Source organism: Mauremys mutica, chromosome 6, assembly GCF_020497125.1.
Source record: "Mauremys mutica isolate MM-2020 ecotype Southern chromosome 6, ASM2049712v1, whole genome shotgun sequence".
Lineage (NCBI taxonomy): Eukaryota > Metazoa > Chordata > Testudines > Geoemydidae > Mauremys > Mauremys mutica.
In genome coordinates, this window is record NC_059077.1 from 2,297,870 (window position 1) to 2,322,465 (window position 24,596).

Below are 24,596 nucleotides of genomic sequence, written 5' to 3' on the forward strand. Positions count from 1 at the left end.
GTTCCCATTGATTTATTCCTGATGCCGCCTGGAGTGAAACAGTTATGTTAGCACTGCTTTGGGTTCTGAAAACCTTGGGTCACGCACCCATCGCTGGCAGTGCATTAAAGTGAGCCCATCTCCGGTACATCTGTCAGGGGAGGGAGTGCTGTAGGCGGTCCATATCTGGTACAAGAGCCTGACCTGCCAGTAGCAACTCTGCCAACTGTTATGTACAAGGTGTACATGGCATGGTGTCAGAAGTAAATTAGGGCCAGATGAGAACAGAAAGAGAAAGATCAAAGGTTGCAGGATCTCATCAACTACCACACACCAGTGTTGCAGAGAACTTCACCTCTGATAGGCTTTCAGAATGGACTACAAAACTCCCTATATTCAGGAATCTTCTTAACTTATGCCATGGGGATGCAGGCAGACCATCTCTTTATCTTTACTGAAGACAGTCACAAAGATGACTATAGAAGAGTTTTGGCGATGTTTGATGCATGCTTAATACTTCAGAGAAAAGTGGCTTATGAAAGAGCATGTTTTCACCAGGGAATTCAAGAACCAAGAAAAAATGTTGAATGTTTTATAAGAGTTCTGCATCCATTGGCTGAAAACTATGATTTTTGGGACTGCAACACATGAAAATATGAGAGAGACGCTGTTTTTTGGGTTAACGGACAAGAACCTCTTGCAGCATCTGTGATTAAAGACAGTTAAATCTACCCTACCCACAGCTATACAGATAGCAAAGCTCTCTGAACTAGTTAAACAGCAGAAAAAAAGGCAGGAGGCAACATGGAAAAACTTGAAACTAGCTTAGAAGCTGTAAACATACCCAGCATGAGGACCAGAAGTCATTACCATCAAATCCCTGAGGCTGTGAAGATATTCCAAGCAAACTCCAAAGCCTTTCAGAATAAGTATACAAGATAAGGAAAAACACATAGCGCAGTAGATGTATGTTTAGCCAGAGGCATATGGTGTAATAAATACACAAAATATGGATATTTTGCAGCTGTTTGCTGCACCAAGGCAGTCAGGGAGGTGACTAATATTACAGACACGCAGGAGCCATTTTTTCTGGGATCTATCACATATGATAACACAGAGCCTGCCTGGAGAGTGAAGTTAAATATTCAGGGAAAGACTATTGACTTTAATAGTGACTCAGAAGAAGATGCAAGTCCCTTCCGAGATAGTTACAATCACCTTCAACCCCTCCCAGGGCTGAAATCACCTGACCCAGCTCTGACTAGCCCTGGAGGTATTCTGAACTGCATACGAACGGCCATGCTGGTCAGACCAAGAGTCCATCTAGCCCAGTATCCTGTCCTCTGACAGTGGCCAATGCCAGGTGCCCCAGAGGGAATGAACAGAACAGGTTATCATCAAGTGATCCATCCCCTGTCGCCCATTCCCAGCTTCTGGCAAACAGAGGCCAGGGACACCATCCCTGCCCAGCCTGGCTAATAGTCATTGATGGACCCATCCTCCATTAATTTATCTAGTTCTTTTTTTAACCCTGTTGTAGTCTTGGCCTTCACAACATCCTCTGGCAAGGAGTTCCACAGGTTGACTGTGCATTGTGTGAAGAAGAGTGTGGGGGTAGACAATGACTGGCAGTAGCCAAATACTGAGGCAAGGTGGGGATAGAAGGTGGGGGCTCCCTGGGGAGGGGAGACCCTAAGAGAAAGGGGTTACTGCCAGGGGGCAGCACCCCATGTAAAAGGGCACCGGGTCCAGGGAGGGACACAGGGGCCTGAAGACAGGCGGATCACCGGCCTGCAGAGGGCGCTCCAGCACTGGACAGAGCTAATTCCAGGAGTCACCAGCAGGAGGCGCCGCAGGGGTGAGTCCAACCCGTCTACAGCACGCTAGTTCATAGAATCTCAGGGTTGGAAGGGACCTCAGGAGGTATCTAGTCCAACCCCCTGCTCAAAGCAGGACCAAACCCAACTAAATCATCCCAGCCAGGGCTTTGTCAAGCCTGACCTTAAAAACCTCTAAGGAAGGAGATTCCACCACCTCCCTAGGTAACCCATTCCAGTTCCTCACCACCCTACTAGTGAAAAAGTTTTTCCTAATGTCCAACCTAAACCTCCCCCTCTGCAACTTGAGACCATTACTCCTTGTTCTGTCATCTTCTACCACTGAGAACAGTCTAGATCCATCCTCTTTGGAACCCCCGTTCAGGTAGTTGAAAGCAGCTATCAAATCCCCCCTCACTCTTCTCTTCTGCAGACTAAACAATCCCAGTTCCCTCAGCCTCTCCTCATAAGTCATGTGCTCCAGCCCCCTAATCATTTTTGTTGCCCTCCGCTTTACTCTCTCCAATTTATCCACATCCTTCTTGTAGTGTGGGGCCCAAAACTGAACACAGTACTCCAAATGAGGCCTCACCAGTGCTGAGTAGAGGGGAATGATCACATTCCTCGATCTGCTGGAAATGCCCCTACTTATACAACCCAAAATGCCATTAGCCTTCTTGGCAATAAGGGCACACTGTTGACTCATATTCAGCTTTTCGTCCACCGTAACCCCTAGGTCCTTTTCTGCAGAACTGCTGCCCAGCCATTCGGTCCCTAGTCTGTAGCAGTGCATGGGATTCTTCTGTCCTAAGTGCAGGACTCTGCACTTGTCCTTGTTGAACCTCACCCATCTTCTTATTTAGACTTCTAGCACTGGTATACAAGCACTTTAAAAACCTGTCACTTTTTAGCTATCTGTCATTACATGATGTAATTGAGTGAGACTTTTTTTTCAATTGACTTTCATTTCATTTTTTTGCATTTCGTTCATTCAGTACTTGGTAAATTGGTAGAAACGATAGTAAAGAACAGAATGATCAGACCCATACATGAACATGATTTGTTGGGGAAGAATCAACACGCCTTTTATAGGGGGAAATCATGCCTCGCCAATCTATTCAAATTTGTTGTGGGGGGTCAGCAAGCGTGTGGATAAGGACGATTCAGTCGATATAGTGTACATGGACTTTTCGAAAGCCTTTGACAAGGCCCCTCACCAAAGGCTCTTAAGAAAACTATGTAGCCATGGGATAAGAGGGAAGGTTTTCTCATGGATCAGTAACTGGTTAAAAGAGGAAACATAGAATTGGACTAAATCAGTTTTCACAATGGAGAGAGGTAAACAGCAGGATCCCCCAAAAAAGGATCTATAATGGGACCTGTGCTTTTCAATGTATTAATTAATGATCTGGAAAAAGGAGTGAACAGTGAAATGGTAAAGTTTGCATATGATACAAAATTAGTCAAGATAGTCAAGTCCAAAGCAGACTGCGAAGAGCTACAAAGGGAGATTGCTAAACTGGGTGATGGAGCAACACAATGGCAGATGAAATTCAATGTTGATAAATCCAAAAATCGTGCACATTAGAGAACATAATCCCAACTATACATTTAAAATTTGTGGGGTCTAAATGAGCTGTTACCACTCAAGAAAGATCTTGGAGTCATTGTGGATAATTCTGTGCAAACATCTGCTCAATGAGCAGAAGCAGTCAAAAAAGGCTAACAGAATCTTAGGCACTATTAGGAAAGGGAGAGAAAGACAGAAAATATCACAATGCTACTCTCTAAATCAGAGGTGGGCAAACTTTTTGGCCTGAGGGCCACATCGGGGTTCTGAAACTATATGGAGGGCCGAACAGCCTGGCCTCCAACCCCTCCCACTTCCTGCCCCCTGACTGCCTCCCTCAGAACCCCTGACCCATCCAACCCCCTCTGCTCCTAACCACCCCCCTGGGGCCTCACCTCCTGTCCAACCCACCCTGCTCCCTGACTGTACTGACCCCTGTCCTCTGACTGCCCCTTGGGACTCCCTGCCCCGTATCCAACCCCCTGGCTCCCCACCCCCTTCCATGCTGCTCAGAGCACCAGGACTGCCAGCCGCCTGGCTGGAGCCAGCCATGCCACTGCACAGTCTAGAGCACCGGGGCAGGCCAGCGGCTCTCGCAGCTGTGCTGTCCGGCAGGAGCTCGCAGCCCCACCGCCCAGAGCACTGGCGACACTGCGAGATGAGGCTGCAGGGGAGGGGGGACAGCAGGGGAGGGGCCAGGAGCTGGGCTGGGCAAGATGGTCCCGCAGGCCGGATGTGGCCCGTAGTTTGCCCACCTCTGCTCTAAATCCAGGGTGTGCCCACACCTTGAGTATTGTGTGTAGTTCAGATCAGCCTATCTCAAAAAGGCTGGAAAAGGTTCAGAGAAGTGCAACAAACATGATCAAAGATATAGAGCAGCTTCCTTAGGAGGAGAGACTAAAAGATGAGGGTGGTTCAGCTTAGAAAAGAGGTGATTAAAGGGGGATATGACAGAGGTCTGTACCATCATGACTGGTGTGGAGAAAGTGAATAAGGAAGTGTTTTATTTACCCTTTTCCACAATACTGCAACCAGAGCTCACCCAATAAAATTAATTGACAGCAGGTTTAATACAAACCAAAGGAAGGTTTCTGCACACAACGCACAGTCAACCTATGGAACTCTTTGCCAGAGGATGTTGTGAAGGCCAAGACTGTAACAGGGTTCAAAAAAGAACAAGATAAGTTCCTGGAGGATAAGTCCATCAATGGCTATTAGCCAAGATGGTCAGAGATGCAACACTATGCTTGGAGCGACCCCTAAGCCTCTGACTGCCAGATGACAGGGTGACTCTCTTGGAAGCTCTGGTACAGGCCACTGTCTGAGACAGGCTACTGGGTTAGATGGACCATTGCTCTGACCCAGTCTGTATCTTATGGATCTCACAGAGGAGAGAGAAATCTTCTGGATCTATTCACTGAGGAACCCCTTGTGGAGTGGGGGTGTTTTCATGAATGTTTGGATCCTGGTTCTTGTGAAACCAGCCAGCTCTGCAACAGACTGACCATTGGAGGGAAAACCTACTTTATCGGCAAGGTAACTATAGGAGAGAGAGAGCTATTAATAACCGGAGACCCAGCTTTGCCTTGTATGATTTAGTTTTGTGTTGTAACCAACTGTTTCCATCACTTTCTCTCATTTCTAGTTAAATCTTTATCCTTTCTTAAATAAACCTACTTTTGTTTTATTGTAAGTGCGCACAAAGCTGTGTTACGCAGGAGCAGGGGTTCTCAAACCCCATTGCACCACGACCCCCTTCTGACACTGCAAATTACTACACGACCCCAATAGGGGGGACCAAAGCCTGAGCCTGCCCCAGCCCCAGCACCCCTGGTGGGGGGAGCTAAAGCCCCAGCCTCGCCGTCCTGGGCGGGGGGCCTGTAACCTGAGCCCCGCCACCCATGGCCGAAGCCCTTCAGTTTTGGCTTCAGCCATAGGCGGTGGGGCTCAGGCTTTGTCTTCAAGCCCTGCACCCCAGCAAGTCTAAACCAGCCCTGGTGACCCCATTAAAACAGGGTCGCGACCCACAGTTTGAGAACCGCTGGTTTAAGGTGAAGCTAGTAAACAGGGGCGGAGGATGTGGAATTTCAGTGTGTAGCCAGCGGCAGGGGCCGGATATCACCGGGGAGCGATTCAGAAGGATTGGGGACTGGGGTGCACTTACCGTTAACCTGCAGGGCGAGGACACGGCTGGCCTAGGCCAGAGTGGGGTGATTGACTGGCCGGGGGAGTTAAAGAGCTGACATCCAGCCAGGCAGAGCCAAGACTCCCTCCTCCAGGTCATTCTAAGCATGGATTTGCTGCAGGAAACTTTCCAGGCCTGGTCTCCCTGTGCTGCCCTCTCGGATCATCTAGTGCAGACCCTTCTCTGCCCCTTCACACAGCCTCTCCTGCCACGTGCAACAGCCTCCGCCTAGCAGTCTGCTCCATTCATAATCCAGCCCTTCAGATCCTACCTGAGCACAGACCGTAGCACTGCTCCCTTCTCCGCGGCTCAGAATTCCTTCTCCTCTCCTTACTTAAGCTCTGTAAAGGACGGGGGGATGCAGTGGGCATGAAAGTGACTCTGCGCCATAGACGTGTGTCACCACCAAAGCTGGGCCTGTGAGCCCAGGGTCCCCGGCTGGCTCCAACGGGCAGACGCTCATCTGGCTGCTGTACCGGCCCCAAACCTTGGGTCCCATGTGCTCTCGCCTTGCTGGGGCAAGGCAGAATTCAGGCACGGTCTCTGGGCCACTAGGCACACGTGTCGGGTGCAGATCCAGCATCTGACACCCCTTTTGGCAGGGGGGACCCCATAGTCCACATGCCTAGCAAGGCCCTGACACTAGTGCTGGTTTTCCCAACACTCCCCAGCAGCTGCTGCATGTTCTCAGAGTTCGGCCGTGGCTGCTGACCTCCCACCCCCCTTACTCTGTTTCCCCCTTCTGGACCCACATGACAGTGTAAACAAGTAACTCACAGGCTCTGCAAAGGAATTTCCAGACCCATGACACACTTTACTTTTAGATAGCACAGAGCTATGGAAAGCAACAAATCTCCATGCAGATCCCTGCCTCAGTTTCCTCACCACTGCAAGTGTCTGTTGGGACTTTGTCAGTGTCTTTACAGGGGGCCCCGGATTACTCCTGCTCAACTTTCTCCCCATGGCATCTCCCAGCAGTCCCGCCCTCTGCTAGAAATGGCTGATGAGAAAAACCTCCCTTTGATAACAGTTGCAGTCCCCTTTGTCACACTGACCACCTGCCGTGAGGATTCCTTGCCTGGTTACCAGCTCACTAGAAGAGGTTTCCCCAGGCGTCACCAGCTCATTGTCCTGCCAGGGCAGATTAGTCAATTGTTGACTGTCTCCTTAGCACAAGAAGGATGATGCAAGGATGCAGTGGAAGACACCCGGCAGGCCCAGCCTTCTCGCAGTCTCACTGGAATTCATCACTCCACACAGACAGATCCGCCAGCAGGTCACGCAACGCAGACCTGGGTTGCAAAGCAGGGCCTGAGATGTCGTGTGCAGTGTCCCTAGCCAGCTGCTGCCGGGAAACTAGGCCTCTGCTGAGACCCGCTGCTCTCAGCTCAGCGATGCTGCCATCCCGGGGGCGGGGATTTGGGGGGGTCACTGCTGAGACCCGCTGCTCTCAGCTCAGCGATGCTGCCATCCCGGGGGGGGGGATTTGGGGGGGTCACTGCTGAGACCCGCTGCTCTCAGCTCAGCGATGCTGCCATCCCGGGGGCGGGGATTTGGGGGGGTCACTGCTGAGACCCGCTACGCTCAGCACAGCGATGCTGCCATCTCGGGGGGGGGGATTTGGGGGGGGTCACTGCTGAGACCCGCTGCTCTCAGCACAGCGATGCTGCCATCCCGGGGGCGGGGATTTGGGGGGGTCACTGCTGAGACCCGCTGCTCTCAGCTCAGCGATGCTGCCATCCCGGGGGGGGGATTTGGGGGGGTCACTGCTGAGACCCGCTGCTCTCAGCTCAGCGATGCTGCCATCTCGGGGGGGGGGGATTTGGGGGGGGTCACTGCTGAGACCCGCTGCTCTCAGCACAGCGATGCTGCCATCCCGGGGGGGGATTTGGGGGGGTCACTGCTGAGACCCGCTGCTCTCAGCTCAGCGATGCTGCCATCCCGGGGGGGGATTTGGGGGGGTCACTGCTGAGACCCGCTGCTCTCAGCTCAGCGATGCTGCCATCCTGGGGGGGGATTTGGGGTGGGGGTCACCGCTGAGACCCGCTGCTCTCAGCCCGGCGACCTGGGCCTGGGAGGCGCTTTCTGAGCCCAGGGACTCGGTCTCTGCCCGCCGCTGCCCCAAGGAGCAGAGAAACCAGGAGCAGCCCGGCCCTCCCCAAGGGGTTAATATTGGCCTGTCAATCACCTCTCTTCCCTTCCTGATTGGCTGAATCTGTCCAGGTTTTACTGGGTCTGAGCTACTGGTGGCGACGTTACTAGGCAGGATAGCAATGAGGGCGGACCCTGCCTGCCTCATTTTTCCATTGGTTTATTTTTGTGATTGGCCGTTCGCTCCGTGTTGCCGGGTAGAGTCATCACTCTTCCTAGGGCACTGTGATTGGCGGACGAGGTGGCGGCTGGAGCTTTCTGATTGGCCAGAGCAATGTGATTTTTTTTTTCCCACTGGCTGCTCTGCTGCCAGCCTAAATTTCTGATTGGGGGGCGTGGCTTGTTGCTAGGCAGAGTAGCCGGCGGCGGGCGGAGCTCCCCTTCCGATGAGTCGGCTCTGAGTGTTCAGTCAGAGCGAAGCGCCGGAGCCGCCGCCAGCCCGAGCCGAGAGCCCGAGACCCGCCGCCGCCCCCCGCCCGCCATGGCTTCGGGATCCGAGTAAGTGCGGGGCCGGGCCCCCCCCCGCCCGCGGCCCGGTTCGGCCCGGCCCGAGGGGCGCCCCTGCGGCTAGGCCCGGCCCGGCCCGGCGGAGCCGGTAGGCCCCGGCCTGGCCCCGAGCGGCCGGACACGGGGGTGGGCGAAGCGCCTGGGCCTGCCCGGAACCGAGCCCCCCCGGAGAGCGGCGGCCGGGCGGGCCCGATCCTGCTGTGTCATGCAGGCCCGGCGGGGGCGGAGCCGGGGGTGGGCCCGGGCCTGGGCCCGGTCTGTGGGGCCTAGGCCTCCCCGCCCGGCCTCGCCTGGCCTGCCCGGCCGGGCCCCCGCCGAGCCAGCGGCTGGGCCCTTCTCCCGCGGCCGCGGCCCCGCAGCGCGCCCGGGCGGGTGTCTCGCCCCCCGGCCGGGCCCGGGCCGGGCGGTGCGGTGCGGGGCGGGGCGGGGGGAGCCCTGGCGGGGCCGGGCCGGGCTGGTGCTGGCGGCGGCGCACGCCCGAGGCGGGCTGGCTCCCCGGCCCTCGGTGTGCACTTCCTGCGGCTCCAGAAATGCCGAGTCATGTGGCTACAAGATGGTGGGGAGCCCCGGCCCCGGCGCGTCTCCTCCCCCGGCTCTGCCGGCCCCGCGGGGGAGCGGGTTCCCCGCCTCGGAACGAGACATCACCCGCCTGAGGGTGAACGGAGCCCTGCGGCGGCTCGGCCTGCGGGGTGGCGTCTGTCCGCTGCTTTAGCCTCCCTCTGGGGGCGGGCGGGGGCATTCCCACTCCCCGGCACACAATGCCGAAGGCCCCGTGGGCTCTGCGGTAGTGTAGCCCAGCGGCGCTCACCCTTCCCAGACGGCTGGACCCTTTCAGGGGTCTGATCTGGCTTGCGTACCCCCAGGTTCCACCTCACCCAGCACCTCCTGGCTTCAACACCAGCCGTACAAATGCAGAAGTGTCACCGCTTGCTCCTAGCGAAAAATCGCTGACTTTCTCCTTTTACCATATCATTATAAAATCCATTGGAATGTAAATATTGTAGGTATATTTCAGTGTCAAGTATACAGAGCAGTATAAACAAGTCATTCTCTGTATGGAATTTTAGTTTGTACTGATTTGGCTAGTGCTTTGTAATATAGCTTGTTGCAAAACTAGACAAATATCTAGATGAGTTGATATACCCCCTGGAAGACCTCTGCGTACCCCCAACGGTACATGTACCCCTGCTTGAGAACCATTGGTGTACCCCTTGGAAACCCACAGGACAGCAGTTGTGGGAAGGTTTTGTTTTTTAGATCAGTGGTTCTCAAACTTTTGTACGGGTGACCCCTTTCACATAGCAAGCCTCTGAGTGTGACCACCCCATATAAATTAAAAAAAAACTTTAAAATATATTTGACACCATTATAAATGCTGGCTGCAAAGCGGGGTTTGGGGTGGAGGCTGACAGCTCATGACCCCCCATGTAATAACCTCGTGACCCCCTGAGGGGTCCTGACCCCCAGTTTGAGAACCCCTCTTTTAAACTCTGTTAGGGCATAGAAGAAAATGGCAGATTCTTGGGAACTTGATGGCCATCAGCACCTCCAACAAAAATACCACAGGCTAAAAAATCAGGACTGATTGTCCTAAAAACAAATTCAGAGTAACCAGATAGATGGAAATGGGAGCTGCCAAGGGGCACGGTGTGAGAAGGCGTAGACGTGTTCTTTGGAGATGTGGTTGTCATATGGCAACTGAGAGGAATCCTCTTATTTCCTTGTGCGGTGTGTTGCTTCGTATTGTTACCTGTGATCACATGCTGAGAATGGAGGTCTTCCACCTTTCAAACATGAGTCGGGTGATAGCTACACAGCCGCTGAGATGAGCTGCCACAGAACTTAAAGGTGATCTTCCAAACTAAAGAGTATTTGGAACAACCCATTAGCCAGGCTCAGAGGGGCATTCAGTGCCTTAGGAATCCATACCTTAACACTTTGTTCTTTTTCAGGTCCCAAAGTCCAGACCTGCTGTGGATCAACAGCTCTGGCATGACACCAGATTGCTTGGTCCTGATGGGTCAGCTGCAGCAAGGATCTGCCATGGGTTTGGTGCCCATGGCAGAGTTCGTGCTGGAACTGGTGATCTAAGATACACATTCTGACACTGAGTCACGTAGACTGTCTCTTTTTAAAATAAACCTGTCCCTGTTCTTCTTAAGAAAACTCTTCCGACCCTGCGATTACAAGACAAATAATTCTTTAACTGAATTAAATATTATTTTAATTACAATTTCTGGTCTCCTGCTGGTGGCAACTATCTTGCCGAGGTGACTCCTCTGATCACGCCACATGGAAGTCCAGTAACTGAGTAAACTAGTTCAGCGTGGCTTTTAAGATTTTTATCTCTTAAATATATAATTTTTTTAACCAATATTAGTAAATGGGAACCAGGGTGGATTTGATTTAAATCACTAGTCAGGAAGACTCAATTTAATCATGGATTTCTACGTAAAAGTGCATTCTTGGTGGTTGATATAACCTTAATACGTATTCTTCACATCTCAGAGATAGATGTAGGTTTCATTTTTAGAAGGTACACACTATACATTTTTTAAATGATTTATTTTGAAAACTTTTTTGATTAGTTTTACAACTATATCAGAAGACGAATGATTGTTTGATTATTTCATTTACCAAAGGTAATTGAAGCAGATATTTATGAAGTCATTGGGAGGTTAACTATCTCCAATTCAACAAGTTAATCATTAATATTTGGAGGATTTCTTGCCATGTTGTACTAGGAGGAGAACATCACCAGACAGACATTTAAATTGTTTTATTTAACTAGAACAACAACGTTCTGTATTCTGGATTTTTATTTCTTCAACAGCAAACATATAATATTTTAACAAAACAAACATATGAGTTTTTGAATTTTGTTAAACATTCAGATTTTTAAAAATCAGGTTTGTTTTTGTTAAAATTTTTTAACTAAAATAGTTAAAAGAAATATTTAAAAAAAAAAAAAAAATAAATTTACTGTGTCAGCCAGGTCAACATGAGAAACTTAAAATACTGACTTCTGCAGCTGACTCAGTCATCTTCACCTTTATTTTCCTGTTTGTTCATAATCTGGAAAAGAAAAACAAGCTTTCCTGCTTTTCAGATCCCAAACGATTTTTCAGTTTGGAATGAATTAGTCCAAAGGAAGAAAATCTTCTTTCTACACCGGCAGAAGAAGCTACTGCTATTAAAAGGTTTCAGAGTGGTAGCTGTGTTAGTCTGTATCAGCAAAAACAACGAGGAGTCCTTGTGGCACCTTAGAGACTAACAAATTTATTTGGGCATAAGCTTTCGTGGGCTAAAACTCACTTCATTAGATGCATGGAGTGAAAAATACAGTACTGCTTACTGTATTTTTCACTCCATGCATCTGATGAAGTGGGATTTAGCCCACGAAAGCTTATGCCCAAATAAATGTGTTAGTCTCTAAGGCCTGGTCTACACTGTGGGGGATCAATCTAAGTTAGGCAACTTCAGCTACGTGAATAACATAGCTGAAGTCGATGTACTTAGATCTACCTACTGCGGTGTCTTCACTATGGTAGGTCAACTGTTGACGCTCCGCCGTTGACTCCGCCTATGCTTCTCGCTCTGGTGGAGTACTGGAGTCGACAGGAGAGCGCTCAGCAGTCGATTTATCGCATCTTCACTAGACGCGATAAATCGACCCCCCTTGGACTGATCACTCTAGAGGTAAGTGTAGACATGCCCTAATGCAGTGGTTCTCAAACTTTTGTACTGGTGACCCCTTTCACATAGCAAGCCTCTGAGTGCGACCCCCCCCCCTTATAAATTACAAATATATAAAAATGTTTTTAACACCATTATAAATGCTGGAGGAAAAGCGGGATTTGGGGTGGTGGTTGAGAGCTTGCGACCCCCTATGTAATAACCTCGTGACCCCCTGAGGGGTCCCGACCCCAGGTTTGATAACCCCTGCCCTAAGGTGCCACAATGACTCCTCATTGTTTTTGCTGTTAAAAGTGAGATTATCACTTCCACAACAGTCTCTGAATCCAAGTGCTTAAGTGACTTCTACCAGTTCACTGGTCTGACTTTCAAAACATCATCAGCAAACATATATTTCTTGAGTGCTTCTTATTCCCAAACTGGGTCTCTTTTACAGCCTACTGCCATTATAAGTTTTCCCTTCTGGTGAGAGGATGGTATGGTAGATCTCAAATCAGTGAAGGCTACACTGAGGCCTTGTCTACACTACAAGACTATTTCGAATCAACTTAGTTCGAATTTGTGGATTCGACCTTATGAAGTCGAATTTGTGTATCCATACTAAATACACTAATTCGAATTTCTGAGTCCACATTCACGGGGCCAGCGTCGACTTTGGAAGCGGTGCACTGTGGGAAGCTATCCCACAGTTCCCGCACTCCCCGCTGCCCATTGGAATGCTGGGTAGAGCTCGCAATGCCTGCTGGGGGAAAAATGTGTCGAGGGTGGTTTTGGGTAACTGTCATCATTCAACCGTCACTCACAAACGCCCTCCCTCCCTGAAAGCGCCGGCGGGAAATCTGTTCGCGCACTTTTCTGGTCGGTTACAGCGCGGACGCCACAGCACTGCGAGCATGGAGCCCGCTGCGATCATCGCTGCACTTATGGCCGTTGTCAACTCCTCGCACCTTATCGTCCACCTGTGCAACAGTCAGCTACTGAGAAATCGGGCGAGGAGGCTCCGGCAGCGCGGTGAGGAGAGTGGCGCAGACCTCTCAGAAAGCAGGGTACGCCGGGCAGTGGAGATCATGGTGGCAATGGGTCAAGTTCATGGTGTGGAACGGCGATTCTGGGCCCGGGAAACAAGCACGGACTGGTGGGACCGCATAGTGCTGCAGGTCTGGGATGACACAGAGTGGCTGCGAAACTTCAGGATGCGTAAGGGCACTTTCCTTGAACTCTGTGACTTGCTGGCCCCTGCCCTGAAGCGCCAGGACACCCGGATGCGAGCAGCCCTGAGTGTGCAGAAGCGAGTGGCCATAGCCCTCTGGAAACTTGCCACGCCAGACAGCTACCGGTCAGTAGCGAACCACTTTGGCGTGGGCAAATCTACCGTGGGGGTTGCTGTGATGCAAGTAGCCCACGCAATCGTTGAGCAACTGCTCTCAAAGGTAGTGAACCTGGGAAACGTTCAGGTCGTCATAGACGGCTTCGCCGCGATGGGATTCCCAAACTGCGGTGGGGCTATAGATGGGACTCACATCCCTATCCTGGCACCGGCCCACCAGGCCAGCGATTACATTAACCGAAAGGGCTACTTTTCCATGGTGCTGCAAGGACTAGTGGACCATAGGGGACGTTTTACCAACATCAACGTCGGGTGGGCGGGCAAGGTTCATGACGCGCGTGTGTTCAGGAGCTCTGGTCTCTTTAGACTCCTCCAGGCAGGTACTTTCTTCCCGGACCACAAAATAACGGTTGGGGATGTGCAGATGCCTACAGTGATCCTCGGGGACCCAGCCTACCCGCTAATGCCCTGGCTCATGAAGCCCTATACAGGCGCCCTGGACAGTGAGAAGGAACTCTTCAACTACCGGCTAAGCAAGTGCAGAATGGTGGTGGAGTGTGCTTTCGGACGTCTCAAGGGGAGATGGCGGAGCTTACTCACTCGCTCGGACATCAGCGAAAAGAATATCCCCGTAGTTATTGCTGCTTGCTGTGTGCTGCACAATCTGTGTGAGAGCAAGGGCGAGGCCTTTTTGTCCGGATGGGAGGTTGAGGCAAATCGCCTGGCTGCAGTTTACGCTCAGCCAGACACCCGTGCCGAGAGAATATCCCAGCGGGAAGCGCTCTGTATCCGGGAGGCTTTGAAAGCAAGTTTCCTCGGAGATCAGGGTAACCTATGACTCTCCACTTGCTTTCAAGAGAAACTGACCCTGGGCCTGTGTCAGTTTGTGTCGATTTGGATCTGCGGCTACATGCCTTGTTCTCCAAGTTTCCCCCACTTCCAAAGCACGTTTTTAAGCAAAGTAATTGTTACACTCATTATTAATAAATCTTTCTTTTACTTTGCATTTCTGTTCTGGTGTTGAGACATGGACGCATACTGTGCTGGGCACGGTGTGCACTGACGTACAGACCGCTTCCTCCATAGAGGACTGACATCCTCCTGCTCCTACATAGGTCTCTGGGGTGGGGGACGGATGACAGTGGTTCTGCATGAAGGGGAGGGTTTGCAGGAAGGGGCGAGTGGTGCCTTCTTTGCATAGGGGTTTGGATGACGGCAGTGGGCTGCGGGTTTCTGCGTGGGAAGGGGTGATGGGTGTGGGAGAAGGGTGACTATCTGTCCGTGGATGAGGGCTCTTGTTGGGGCTCAGGGCAGCGGATAGGCTCGTGGATCCGTTGCAAGTGCATCGTAAGGGCAGCCTGCCTTCACAGTAATGGCGTGACAGGCGCTAGGACCCTGGACAATTATACACATTACGAAATGAACAGGGGCAGCATACACAACACAGAATGACCCTGGTGCCTACTGACTGCAGTGTGTGTGTGCCCCGCAGTTGATCCTTTCCCCAAGTCTGTACCCTGGTACTGTAGGCTATACCGTGCAAGTATGAAACCCCTGTCCACCCCATACACCGAAAAATCCTCTGACAGGAAAGACATGACGGAAACAGTGATTAACAGCAAACAGCTTTTATTAATCTAATAAACAGTGGGGGGATGAACCTTGGATTTGGGACTGGCTGAGCCTATAAGGGAAGCACTTCTACAAATTTCTAACGTGAGAAGTGCGGGGTACACGGCCGCTCTGCTCTGGTTCAGTGACAGTTCTCACGTCCTCTACCACCCTCCGTCTTGTACTTTTGGGTGAGGGGGGGCCAGGACTTCTTGGCTGGTGAGGGCGATTGCAGAGACACTGCAGGGGGGCCCTGTCCTCCAGCCTGTGGTCCTGCAGGACATCAACAAGGCGACGAAGCGTGTCCGTTTGTTCCTTCATGAGACCAAGTAGCGTTTGGGTGGTCTGCTGGTCTTCCTGCCGCCACCTATCCTCACGTTCCATGAGTGTGCGATGCTGCTCACATAGGGTCTCCCTCCAGTGTTTCTGCTCTGCAGCCTCTGCTCGGGAGCAGACCATCAGTTCAGCGAACATGTCGTCCCTAGTCTTCTTCTTTCGCCGTCTAATCATTGCCAGTCTCTGCGAGGGGGATGCCGGGGCAGTCCGGGAAGGACCCGAAGCTGTGTGATGGGGAAAGTTAGTGATTTCCTTGTACAGATACATTTTCGCGAACAGTGAACACCGTCTAGTCAATTTCCATGAAGAAGACCGTACCGGACAACAAGTGTCACGTGGTCTCCAGAGAAGCACAACATTTTGGCCTACGCTCTGATTGGCTGCGCCATTGCACAGGAGAGCGGAGAAGTCGGGAGAGAGAGCAGAATCCCTCTAGCAGAGAGTCCTGGTAAGCCTTACAGTACATTATGCTTATCAGTTAACGGATAGCTGTGCCGTCGTGCTAACGGCAATCTGGAAATCAGATACTATGACCCTTTTGCAGCCACTCCCGACACTGCAGGGGAAAGATCAATGTATGCTTTTCCTGTGTGGCCTACAGCACGTGGCTGCTAAGCGCGGGGCTTTGTTATGCAAAGTATAAGTAAACCATTAAGAACAGTAACTATTCGCTAATTGCCCTAATTAGATGCAGCACTTCAGTAACGAGATTACCCTGAGGCGTGTCTCTCGAGTGCAGAAAGAAAGGATGTTAAGGGAAGCACTTCACCGACCGGGACCCTACGCGGCCATGCTGGTAGAGGCGATGGTTCCCCTGTATCTGAGGATGTCGTGGCGTGGAAGAGTGAGCTTCACCGGAGGACCAAATAGGGCACCTCTTCCTCGAAACCTCCTGCGGAGGGTATTTGAGGAACTGTTTGAAGCATTTGTGGAATTGTCCATGGAGGACTATTGTTCCATCCCAATCTGTGTAGACCTACTGTTCGTTTAGTTTCCCTTTAAAAACTTTTAGATATAGTATTTATAGATAGAATTTATATTTTTGGTATACATGTTTTCGAGCAAATAAATATTTTCTTGTTTATACGACTTACCGCCTGATCCTTCCCCTGACTCTGAGTCCGGGTTCACGGCCGGTGAGGGTTGGTAGGGGATCTCTGTGAGGGTGAGGAACAGATCCTGGCTGTCAGGGAAAGCGGCATTGTGTTCGCTGTCGCCTGCGCCTTCCTCCACGGACCCTTCGTCGTCTTGCCCATCGGCGAACATCGAGTAGGAACTGTCCTGGCTCACTATGCCATCCACTGAGTCCACGGTCAGTGGTGGGACAGTGGTGGCAGACCCACCGAGAATGGCATGCAGTGCCTCGTAGAAGCGGCATGTCTGGGGCTGTGCTCCGGAGCGTCCGTTTGCCGCTCTGACTTTTTGATAGCCTTGCCTCAGGTCCTTGACTTTCACGCGGCACTGCATCGCATCCCGGCTGTATCCTTTCTGTGTCATGGCTTGGGAGACCTTCTCGAAGGTCTTTGCATTACGCTTGTTGGAGCGCAGCTCCGACAGCACAGACTCCTCGCCCCACACAGCGATCAGATCCTGGACTTCCCGGTCTGTCCATGCTGGGGATCTCTTTCTATTCTTGCATTGGGCTGACTCCTCTGCTGGAGAGCTCTGCATCGTTGCAGGTGCTGCGGAGCTCGCCCCGATGTCCAGCCAGGACGTCAGATTCAAAGTGCCCAGACAGGAAAATGAATTCAAATTTTCCCGGGTCATTTCCTGTGTGGCTGGTCAGAGAATCCAAGCTCCGACTGCTGTCCAGAGCGTCAACAGAGTGGTGCACTGTGGGATAGCTCCCGGAGCTACTAAGTTCGATTTGCATCCACACCTAGCCTAATTCGAGCTAGCAAGTGCGAATTTAGCGTTACTCCACCTGTCGGGGTGGAGTACCAAATTCGAACTAAGGAGCCCCCTAGTTCGAATTAAATGGCTTCCTGGTGTGGACGGTTGAGCGATTAGTTCGAATTAACGCTGCTAAATTCGATTTAAGATCCTAGTGTAGACCAGGCCTGAGATAAAGCTCCAGACTTCTGGAATATGCTGCTCAAACAGTTTCACTTTTGTTTCTGCTGCCTGTCCCTCCCTTCTCACAGTTATCTCCAGACTTCTTCTCCTTGTCCAGATCTATTCTGCCCCCAACAATCTTCTATTCATTGAACTTTTTGAAACTTCACACTTTTAGAGAGAGGTAAGGGATTGACTCTGTGTACACAAATTTGCAGAGGGACAAGAGGGTTGAGGTCTGTTATTTTTCGCCTCTCTATATTTTAAAACATTTTTGCTGTTAACAAGCATGTTATCTCTGGAGACACAAATCCACAGTTTGAGAACTGCAAAACTAAGCATCTCTGCTGGTATCTTCTAGACCGAGCACTGAGTCCCATTGGGTAGATAGAAAGATTAACCTAAATAATCTGCACAGAAGCCCCTGGAACCGCATAAGATTGGGTCCCTAATCCATGAACTATTGGAACTCATTTACAAAACTTTTCTTAACAATTACATGAATATATTGTCTGATGCTATAGAATTAGAATTTATAATCCCTATTCCATGATGGGATATCTTTGAGCCATAATGTATCTTATCTAAAACTATCTTTAGATAAGTTTTTTCCTCAAAAAGCATTTTATCAAAAAATCTTTCTTTTTATTTTTTATTTTTTTAGAAAAATCATTTATTTGTATTCACCCTGATGGGAACTGACTATCTGGTAATGAGTTCCAGTCGTACTGTTCCAAATGGCACATCAGCAAGATAGTTGCCATCAGCAGGCAGCTTTAAGGAAAAATTGTGTTCCTTATTTTTATAAATACCTGGGGAAAGTGCTAACTTGCAGCACGGACATTCTGGCTCAATCTGTTATGAAACTGACATCTCCCTCGGTGTCTGTCAGCAGCAGGTCTATCTGAATCAGTGCTAAAACCAGTTTAACTACTAGCGTAGTGAGGACAAAACGCCTGTCAGACTCACTGCAGAAACGTGAGTCTCAATCACATTTTCCATCACATATGCATATAACTGTGCCCATCTGTGTTAGCAGTAATTGTCAGCAGCAAGTCAATTTCCTAAAGTGGATGGGCCCTCAGACCCAAGCATAGTTGGTTCTTGTCACAAGTATGCTAATCAATACTGTAGGCTCCTCTCTGTCCCTGCTCATTCATGCTGTGTACCCAAGTACACGGGCTTCAGGTTTCATCACAAGGTAAAGCAGCAGGAGCTTTAGCACAGGGGTAGGCTGTAAAGCTTGTTTTCTTGGCAGACAGGAGACTTGGAAAGTTTCCCTTATAAAGGAAGGAAAGCAGGAAAATACTGTGGGTGAGTGTTAATGCTGGGATTTCTCAGCTCAGTCGGACCTCTACTGGGGAACATGTCCTGACTTCTGGACTGTACTGAAAAGAGAGATTGAAGCATGCCGTGGACTCTGCATTTTAATCTAAACCCCTCAAAAGTACAGTAAAACTTAACATTATTTATCTGTCTCGTGGGTCTGTGTGGGGGGGGGAAAAAAGAGACTGATCCATTTTCACTGGGCTCTCTGTAGTCTTAAGGACCTCGTCAAATTCTTCTTTCCAGGCTAAGTAACTTTCATCTTTTTCACTCTCATCTGTAACTACCATGTAGCCCTCTAAACACCCTTGTGCCTTTCTCTGGACCTGTTCATTGTCAGCAGTACCTCTAAGGTGAGGTGGCTGAAACTGGCCCCGCTAGACTAGATGAGCATACGCCACTGTTTGGAATAATGTCTTCTATTCTTAATGCCCTCAAGCCTCTCGTTGCTGTAAGTGCTGCAGTGCGCTGGACAGACAGCTTCTTCTGTCCATTAGACCAGAGGTTCCCAAACTTTTCTCACTGCTACCCCCTTCCAGATCTGCCAGCTACTTCCGTACCCCCACCCTTCTCGTCGCTGAGACTGTATGTGTCTTTCTTAACTCTACCTGTCTTTAGCCATCTGTTCATATTTCATGGTTACGTATGATATAGTGCAACAAATACAACTTAAAAAAACCCCCCAACTGAGTTCTGAGCTCAGTCAGGCTGGACAGCGGAACCCTCTCTGTACAGCGATTGGCAGTGAGGGCTCGGTATGTCAGCGGATCTGTGTTCTCATTGGTACATCTGGAAATAAATTAATTACTGTATTTTATATAAAAAATTCCCATCAAGTTTTAAAGCTTCATCTGAGCAGCTTATTATGAAAATGCAATAAATAAAATAATGAATAAAATCCACCATTACACAAGTTCTTGTGTGTATGCCCAGGGGTACGTGTACCACAGTTTGGGAACACTGGCATTGGACTCTTTCCTCTAAGATCCTGCAAGTTCAAAGCTCTAACAGATCTTTTGCCTCTTGTGAATTAACTTATATTTATCCAGGCTAGGTGTCACCTGCCATTGTATTGCTCATTCGCCCAGTGTGTTTAAATCTAACAGAAGTGTCTCACAGTTTTGCATAGCTTTTTAATTCACAGAACAACTTGCTTATAGTTTCAACTCACTGTCCATTTCCTCCTCCATTTCACTAATAAATGTGCAACACCTGACCTACCACCAGCCCCCCGGCTGACACTGCTAACCTCTCCCCCCTCAGAGGCAGCGATTCACAATGCCATTTCCTGTTCATTCAACTTCTTCAGTCATGTATGAGGAACCTTATCAAAAGATGGATTTTGTCCAGTAGGTGTGATTTCCATTTGAAACGCGTAATGAGTTTGGGAGGAACGATTATTGCTTTGTAGAATCTCTGCTGCCTTCACTCCCTGAAGTTATATGTTACTTTTCAAAACATTGTCCTAGTCACTGCTTAGACTTGCCATCAGTTCTCTCAGTATCAAGGCCAAGATCTTCTAGTTTCTGACATCCGGGGTTTCCCTTGGCTCTAGCTTTAAAGCTGAGCCACTAAGTTAATGACTTTCCAATCTACAAGAGCAGTGCTGTTTGTAAGGAACGTGCATCTCCTTGTACATACCTGCTGTTTCACCCAGAGGATCCTGTCTCGCCTGATGACTTACAGGGTTTGTTTCTTATATTGCTCTGTTACTTCCTCATGGGAAACTTGAGTCCTTTAGAACTCTTCCAAGACTGTTTGGTTGGGCATCAGTTCCTCCCACAGCCTTTCTGCTGCTTATGGGTTTAAAGACTGCCTGCCTTTGTAACCGCACATAGCCTTTATGCGGCCAGTCATTAGTCCCTTTCCTCATGATAGGAAGAGAGAGCCCTGTTCTACAGATGGGGAAAGGCAGGTCCAGAGGTGAAAGTGACTTACCCAGGGCCACACAAGTCTATGGCAAGATGCATGCTACTGACTCAAGAGTTGGCGTTTTCCTTTCGGGCAGTACTGCCTCTCTGGTTATTTGGAATTTGTCTCTTAGCTGTAAACTGGTTGTCACAGCATACTTGTGCTCAAGCTGGATTTCCAAACCTTTCCCAGCTAAGGCAGCTGCCCTCCTGTTATTCCTGCGATCTCTTCTCTGAAGTGGCAGGGAAGGGGCCAGTGCTGCGTAGTTGTCTGCTCAGCAAGAACTCTGTCATCACGACACTGAACTCACATTGCATGTACTTACAGTGAACATGCAGAACATCGTCTGTAGGCCCCGTTCCCCAGGAATGTTAATGCAGAACACTGCACCCGCTTGCTCTGCTCGCAGCTTCTGCAAGCTCTTAAATGATCACTTGGTTCAAATTCATACTTAAAAAGCAACCTAAAACTTTTTGGTTAGTATGTTGAAACAAATCACTTTAAAAATGTACCTCCTCAGCATTTTTTGCTCTTCAATTTACTCAGTTTGGGCAATGAAAATAAACTGTCAGTTTCATTTCTTGGTGGGTACTAGCATAAAGCTGCAATGCTCGGTGTTTGTAAACATTTCCCTGCAGCATTCATCCAAACAAAACTCTTTTCTTCATGGACACTTAAAACTAGGGGGAAAGTTTTTGGCCCGAGGGCCACATCTCGGAATAGAAATTGTATGGCAGGCCAGGAATGCTCACAAAGTTGGAGTGCAGGAGGGGGTGCGGGCTCTGGTTTGGTGGGTGGGGCCAGAAATGAAGAGTTCAGGGTGTGGGAGGGGGCTCTGGACTGGGGAGTGGGGTGCGGGCTCTGGGCTGGGGATGAGGGGTTTGGGGTGTAGGAGGGTGCTCTGGGCTAGGACTGAGGGGTTTGGTGGGTGGGAGGGGGATCAGGGCAGGGGGTTGGGGTACAGGCTCTAGCTGGGGGTGTGGGCTCTGGGATGGGGCTGGGGATGAGGGGTTTGGGGTGTAGGAGGGTGCTCTAGGCTGGGATTGAGGGATTTGGAGGGCGGGAGGGGGATCAGGGCTGGGGCAGGCAGTTGGGGCGTGGCTCAGGGGGGCAGGCTCCAGGTGGTGCTTACCTCAATTGGCTCCCAGAAGCAGTGGCATGTCCCTTCTCTGGTGAGGCGCAGCCAGGCAGTTCTGCATGTTGCCCCGTCTGCAGGCACCGCCCCTGTAGCTCCCATTGATTGCAGTTCCAGGCCAATGGGAGCTGCGGGGGCAGCAGGCAGAGCGGAGCCCACTGGCTGCCCCTACACGTAGGAGCCGGAGCGGGGCCATGCCGCTGCTTCCAGGAGCTGAGTGGAGCGGCCCCCGACCCTGCTCCCTGGCTGGAGCGTGGCAAGCCCAGACCCCGCTCCCCAGTGGGAGCTCAGGGGCGCGGCTTAAAATGTCTGGCGGGCCAGATCCAGCCCACGGGCCGTAGTTTGCTCACCCCTGCTTAAAACTATTGATAAACGTGTGATTAGGTTTGTTAGTTTTACCTGACAGACCTCAGTAGGCTAAACTCATTTGAACTGGGGAATTGTAACATTGTCCTGTAGCTCCTTGCTCTGGCTCACAACTGCCTGTGCCCTGGCCTCCAGTGTCAGTTTATTTCAATGGTAAATGTTTCCATTTCAATTTTTAAAAAAGCCCTCCTTGTGTGTGGTCTGGGATTTGTGTGACCAGATAGACTCCACCCTCCTGGCCATTTCTATGGGATTGTTAAGCCCACAGTTTGCATATGAGTGCTGGTGATTGTCTTGCTACTGTGTCTTTGTTTTTAGGCAAGAGACATTCCAGGAAGGAACATCTCAATGATCCTGTTTTTCATAAATATCTTCACAGCTATTTTAGTTCAAGGCTACCGACTTAGCCAAAGTCACTTTCTTACAGAACATAATTCTGCCCTCTCACTTTGCTCGCCATGTAGAACTGAACCAGTTGCACTCAAGAAGATAATTGTATTTTGTCTTGCAGACAGGTTTAGTGTGTAAAAGAGAAGGTAGCCAAGGAAGTTTTTTTAATGTGTGTAGACAATGGAGACCAAAGCAGAGTTTGCCCAGAAGGGGAGGAGCAGCATTACCCAGACTCAGCGGTTTTGTTTCTTTCCAGTTCTAAAGCGGACGACTTATCTACCGCAATTCTAAAGCAGAAGAACAGGCCCAATCGGTTAATTGTCGATGAAGCCATCAACGAGGACAACAGTGTTGTATCGCTCTCCCAGGTGTGTCTCAAGTAAAGTTAAGAACTGTGTAGTTAATATGCAAACTTTCAGTGTCTTTTACCCTGAAGCTTGGTATTATTGTTGAACATGCTACATGAATGTAAAGATTATATAGAAAGCCATGAGGGAACAGCAGATGGGCTGTGATGGGTGAAAATGGTTTCCGATGGGTCTCTTGCCTCTAAGACTTCTGAGCAATTACCATGGTTCTCTAATGATGCTAGTGTTCAAGCAGGAGGCCTTGCCCTTGCGCCAGGATAGGCAATTGTGGGATCCCATGTCTCTTCATGGCTCACTCAACACTACTATTACCAGGATGTAGCACTTTGGGGTCCGGTTGCTGTCTTCCGAACACTTACATACTGGCCTTGTCAAATGCATGGCCTAATTCTGTCACTGTTCACAGGCAAAAATGGATGAATTGCAGCTGTTCAGAGGAGACACAGTTCTGCTAAAAGGAAAGAAGAGGCGAGAAGCAGTCTGCATTGTCCTGTCAGATGATACCTGCTCAGATGAGAAGATTCGCATGAATAGAGTTGTTCGTAACAACCTGAGAGTGCGCCTTGGTGATGTGATCAGGTGAGGTGTGCTTTGCTAGCTTGGTGCATCTTCTTGGATTTGTTTAGCTGGTTCTGAACTAATTCAGTCAGTAATGGAGATTGGGATTGTAGCAAGTGTTTAGTTACCTTTCAGGGTAGTTCCAAGAAGCGGTGCCTCTTAGAAAAGAATGTCCTGTAGCTGGAGTCTAAAGTGTGCTGCTAGCGATATGACTATTCCTAAGACCGATACAGGGGAACTGTGTTCTGTGGACTACAAGAGGGGTTTTCAAAAGAGCTCAGGTGATCTAGGAGCACAAGTTCCATCTCTAAATCTCTTAGCTGTCTTTGAAAATCCCACCCCACGATCTCTCTTCTCCCGTAATGTTACGTTTGACTGTTGCATCGTTTAAGCCTATGTCTTTTCACAGTCTGATTATTACTAGAAATGGTAATGGTAATTTCAGTGAAAAGGGATAGTGTGTTTCTGTAGCTTAGGCATTGAACTTTTGCATGAGAAGCAGAAGTTGATACTGTTTGGAAACAAAAGTAAAAGTGACTAATCTGTTTTCATTGTCAAAGCTGCGTGAAACATGAAACAATCAAATAGCATAAGCAATGAAAAATTAAAACTCCATTTTAATCTGAGGGGTTAGCAACTCAAGCAAACGTGTTATGGGAGTCCTGCTGCTTGAGACTTCTACAAGTAGAGTGAGCTAGAACTGTAACATGCATCATAGGGAACAGTCTTGCATTGACTTGAGGGAGATGAACTAGATTTACCTACCAGGGAAAACCTGTCAGTGATTCCAGATCACAGCAATGTCCTTTTGTGTGCACAAGATGCTGCAGCAAGTGAGTTGGCTCCTAATCCATACTCCCCAAATGTTGGGTGGACATCTGAGGCTCCTGTTGCTTGCACAGGATTTTCAGGAGTGAGATCTAGTAGATTCTGCAGACTCTGCAAAATAAATTTTTTAGTACCTTTGCAGAGGACTGAGGTACTTTCTAATGGAGTACCCCAAAGTGGCACACTTTGAGCAGCACATGGGAAAAGGTGAAACCTAAGCTGTCAGGCTGTGTAGCTATGATACTGGAGTCAAAGTAAAGCTGTGCTCATACGGGTATTGAGTAGAGTACGTAGCTGGTGTTTACAGCTGTAACAATTACTTATGATGTGACTATTCCTGATAACCCAGTAGCTCCTCCCATAGATCATTCATCTCTTACCTCCTAAAATTTCAAATAATCTTTTCTGAATCATCGGTCTGTCAGCAGCTAATCATCTCTCCTTTAGTCCATTTATCTCTGCCTAGGTCTCTGTCCAGTG

General features: G+C 49.6%; 1 protein-coding gene across 1 annotated transcript in view; it reads left to right on the plus strand.

Moving 5' to 3' along the window:
* The first annotated feature begins 8,052 nt into the window (after window positions 1-8,052).
* LOC123372804 (valosin containing protein) overlaps window positions 8,053-24,596 on the plus strand; it is a 37,509-nt gene continuing 20,965 nt past the window's right edge. The window contains exons 1-3 of the mRNA XM_045021279.1: window positions 8,053-8,200; window positions 22,619-22,730; window positions 23,137-23,309. Of these exons, the coding sequence (XP_044877214.1) occupies window positions 8,184-8,200; window positions 22,619-22,730; window positions 23,137-23,309 (302 nt within the window). The 5' untranslated portion in view covers window positions 8,053-8,183. The remainder of the gene's footprint in view (window positions 8,201-22,618; window positions 22,731-23,136; window positions 23,310-24,596) is intronic.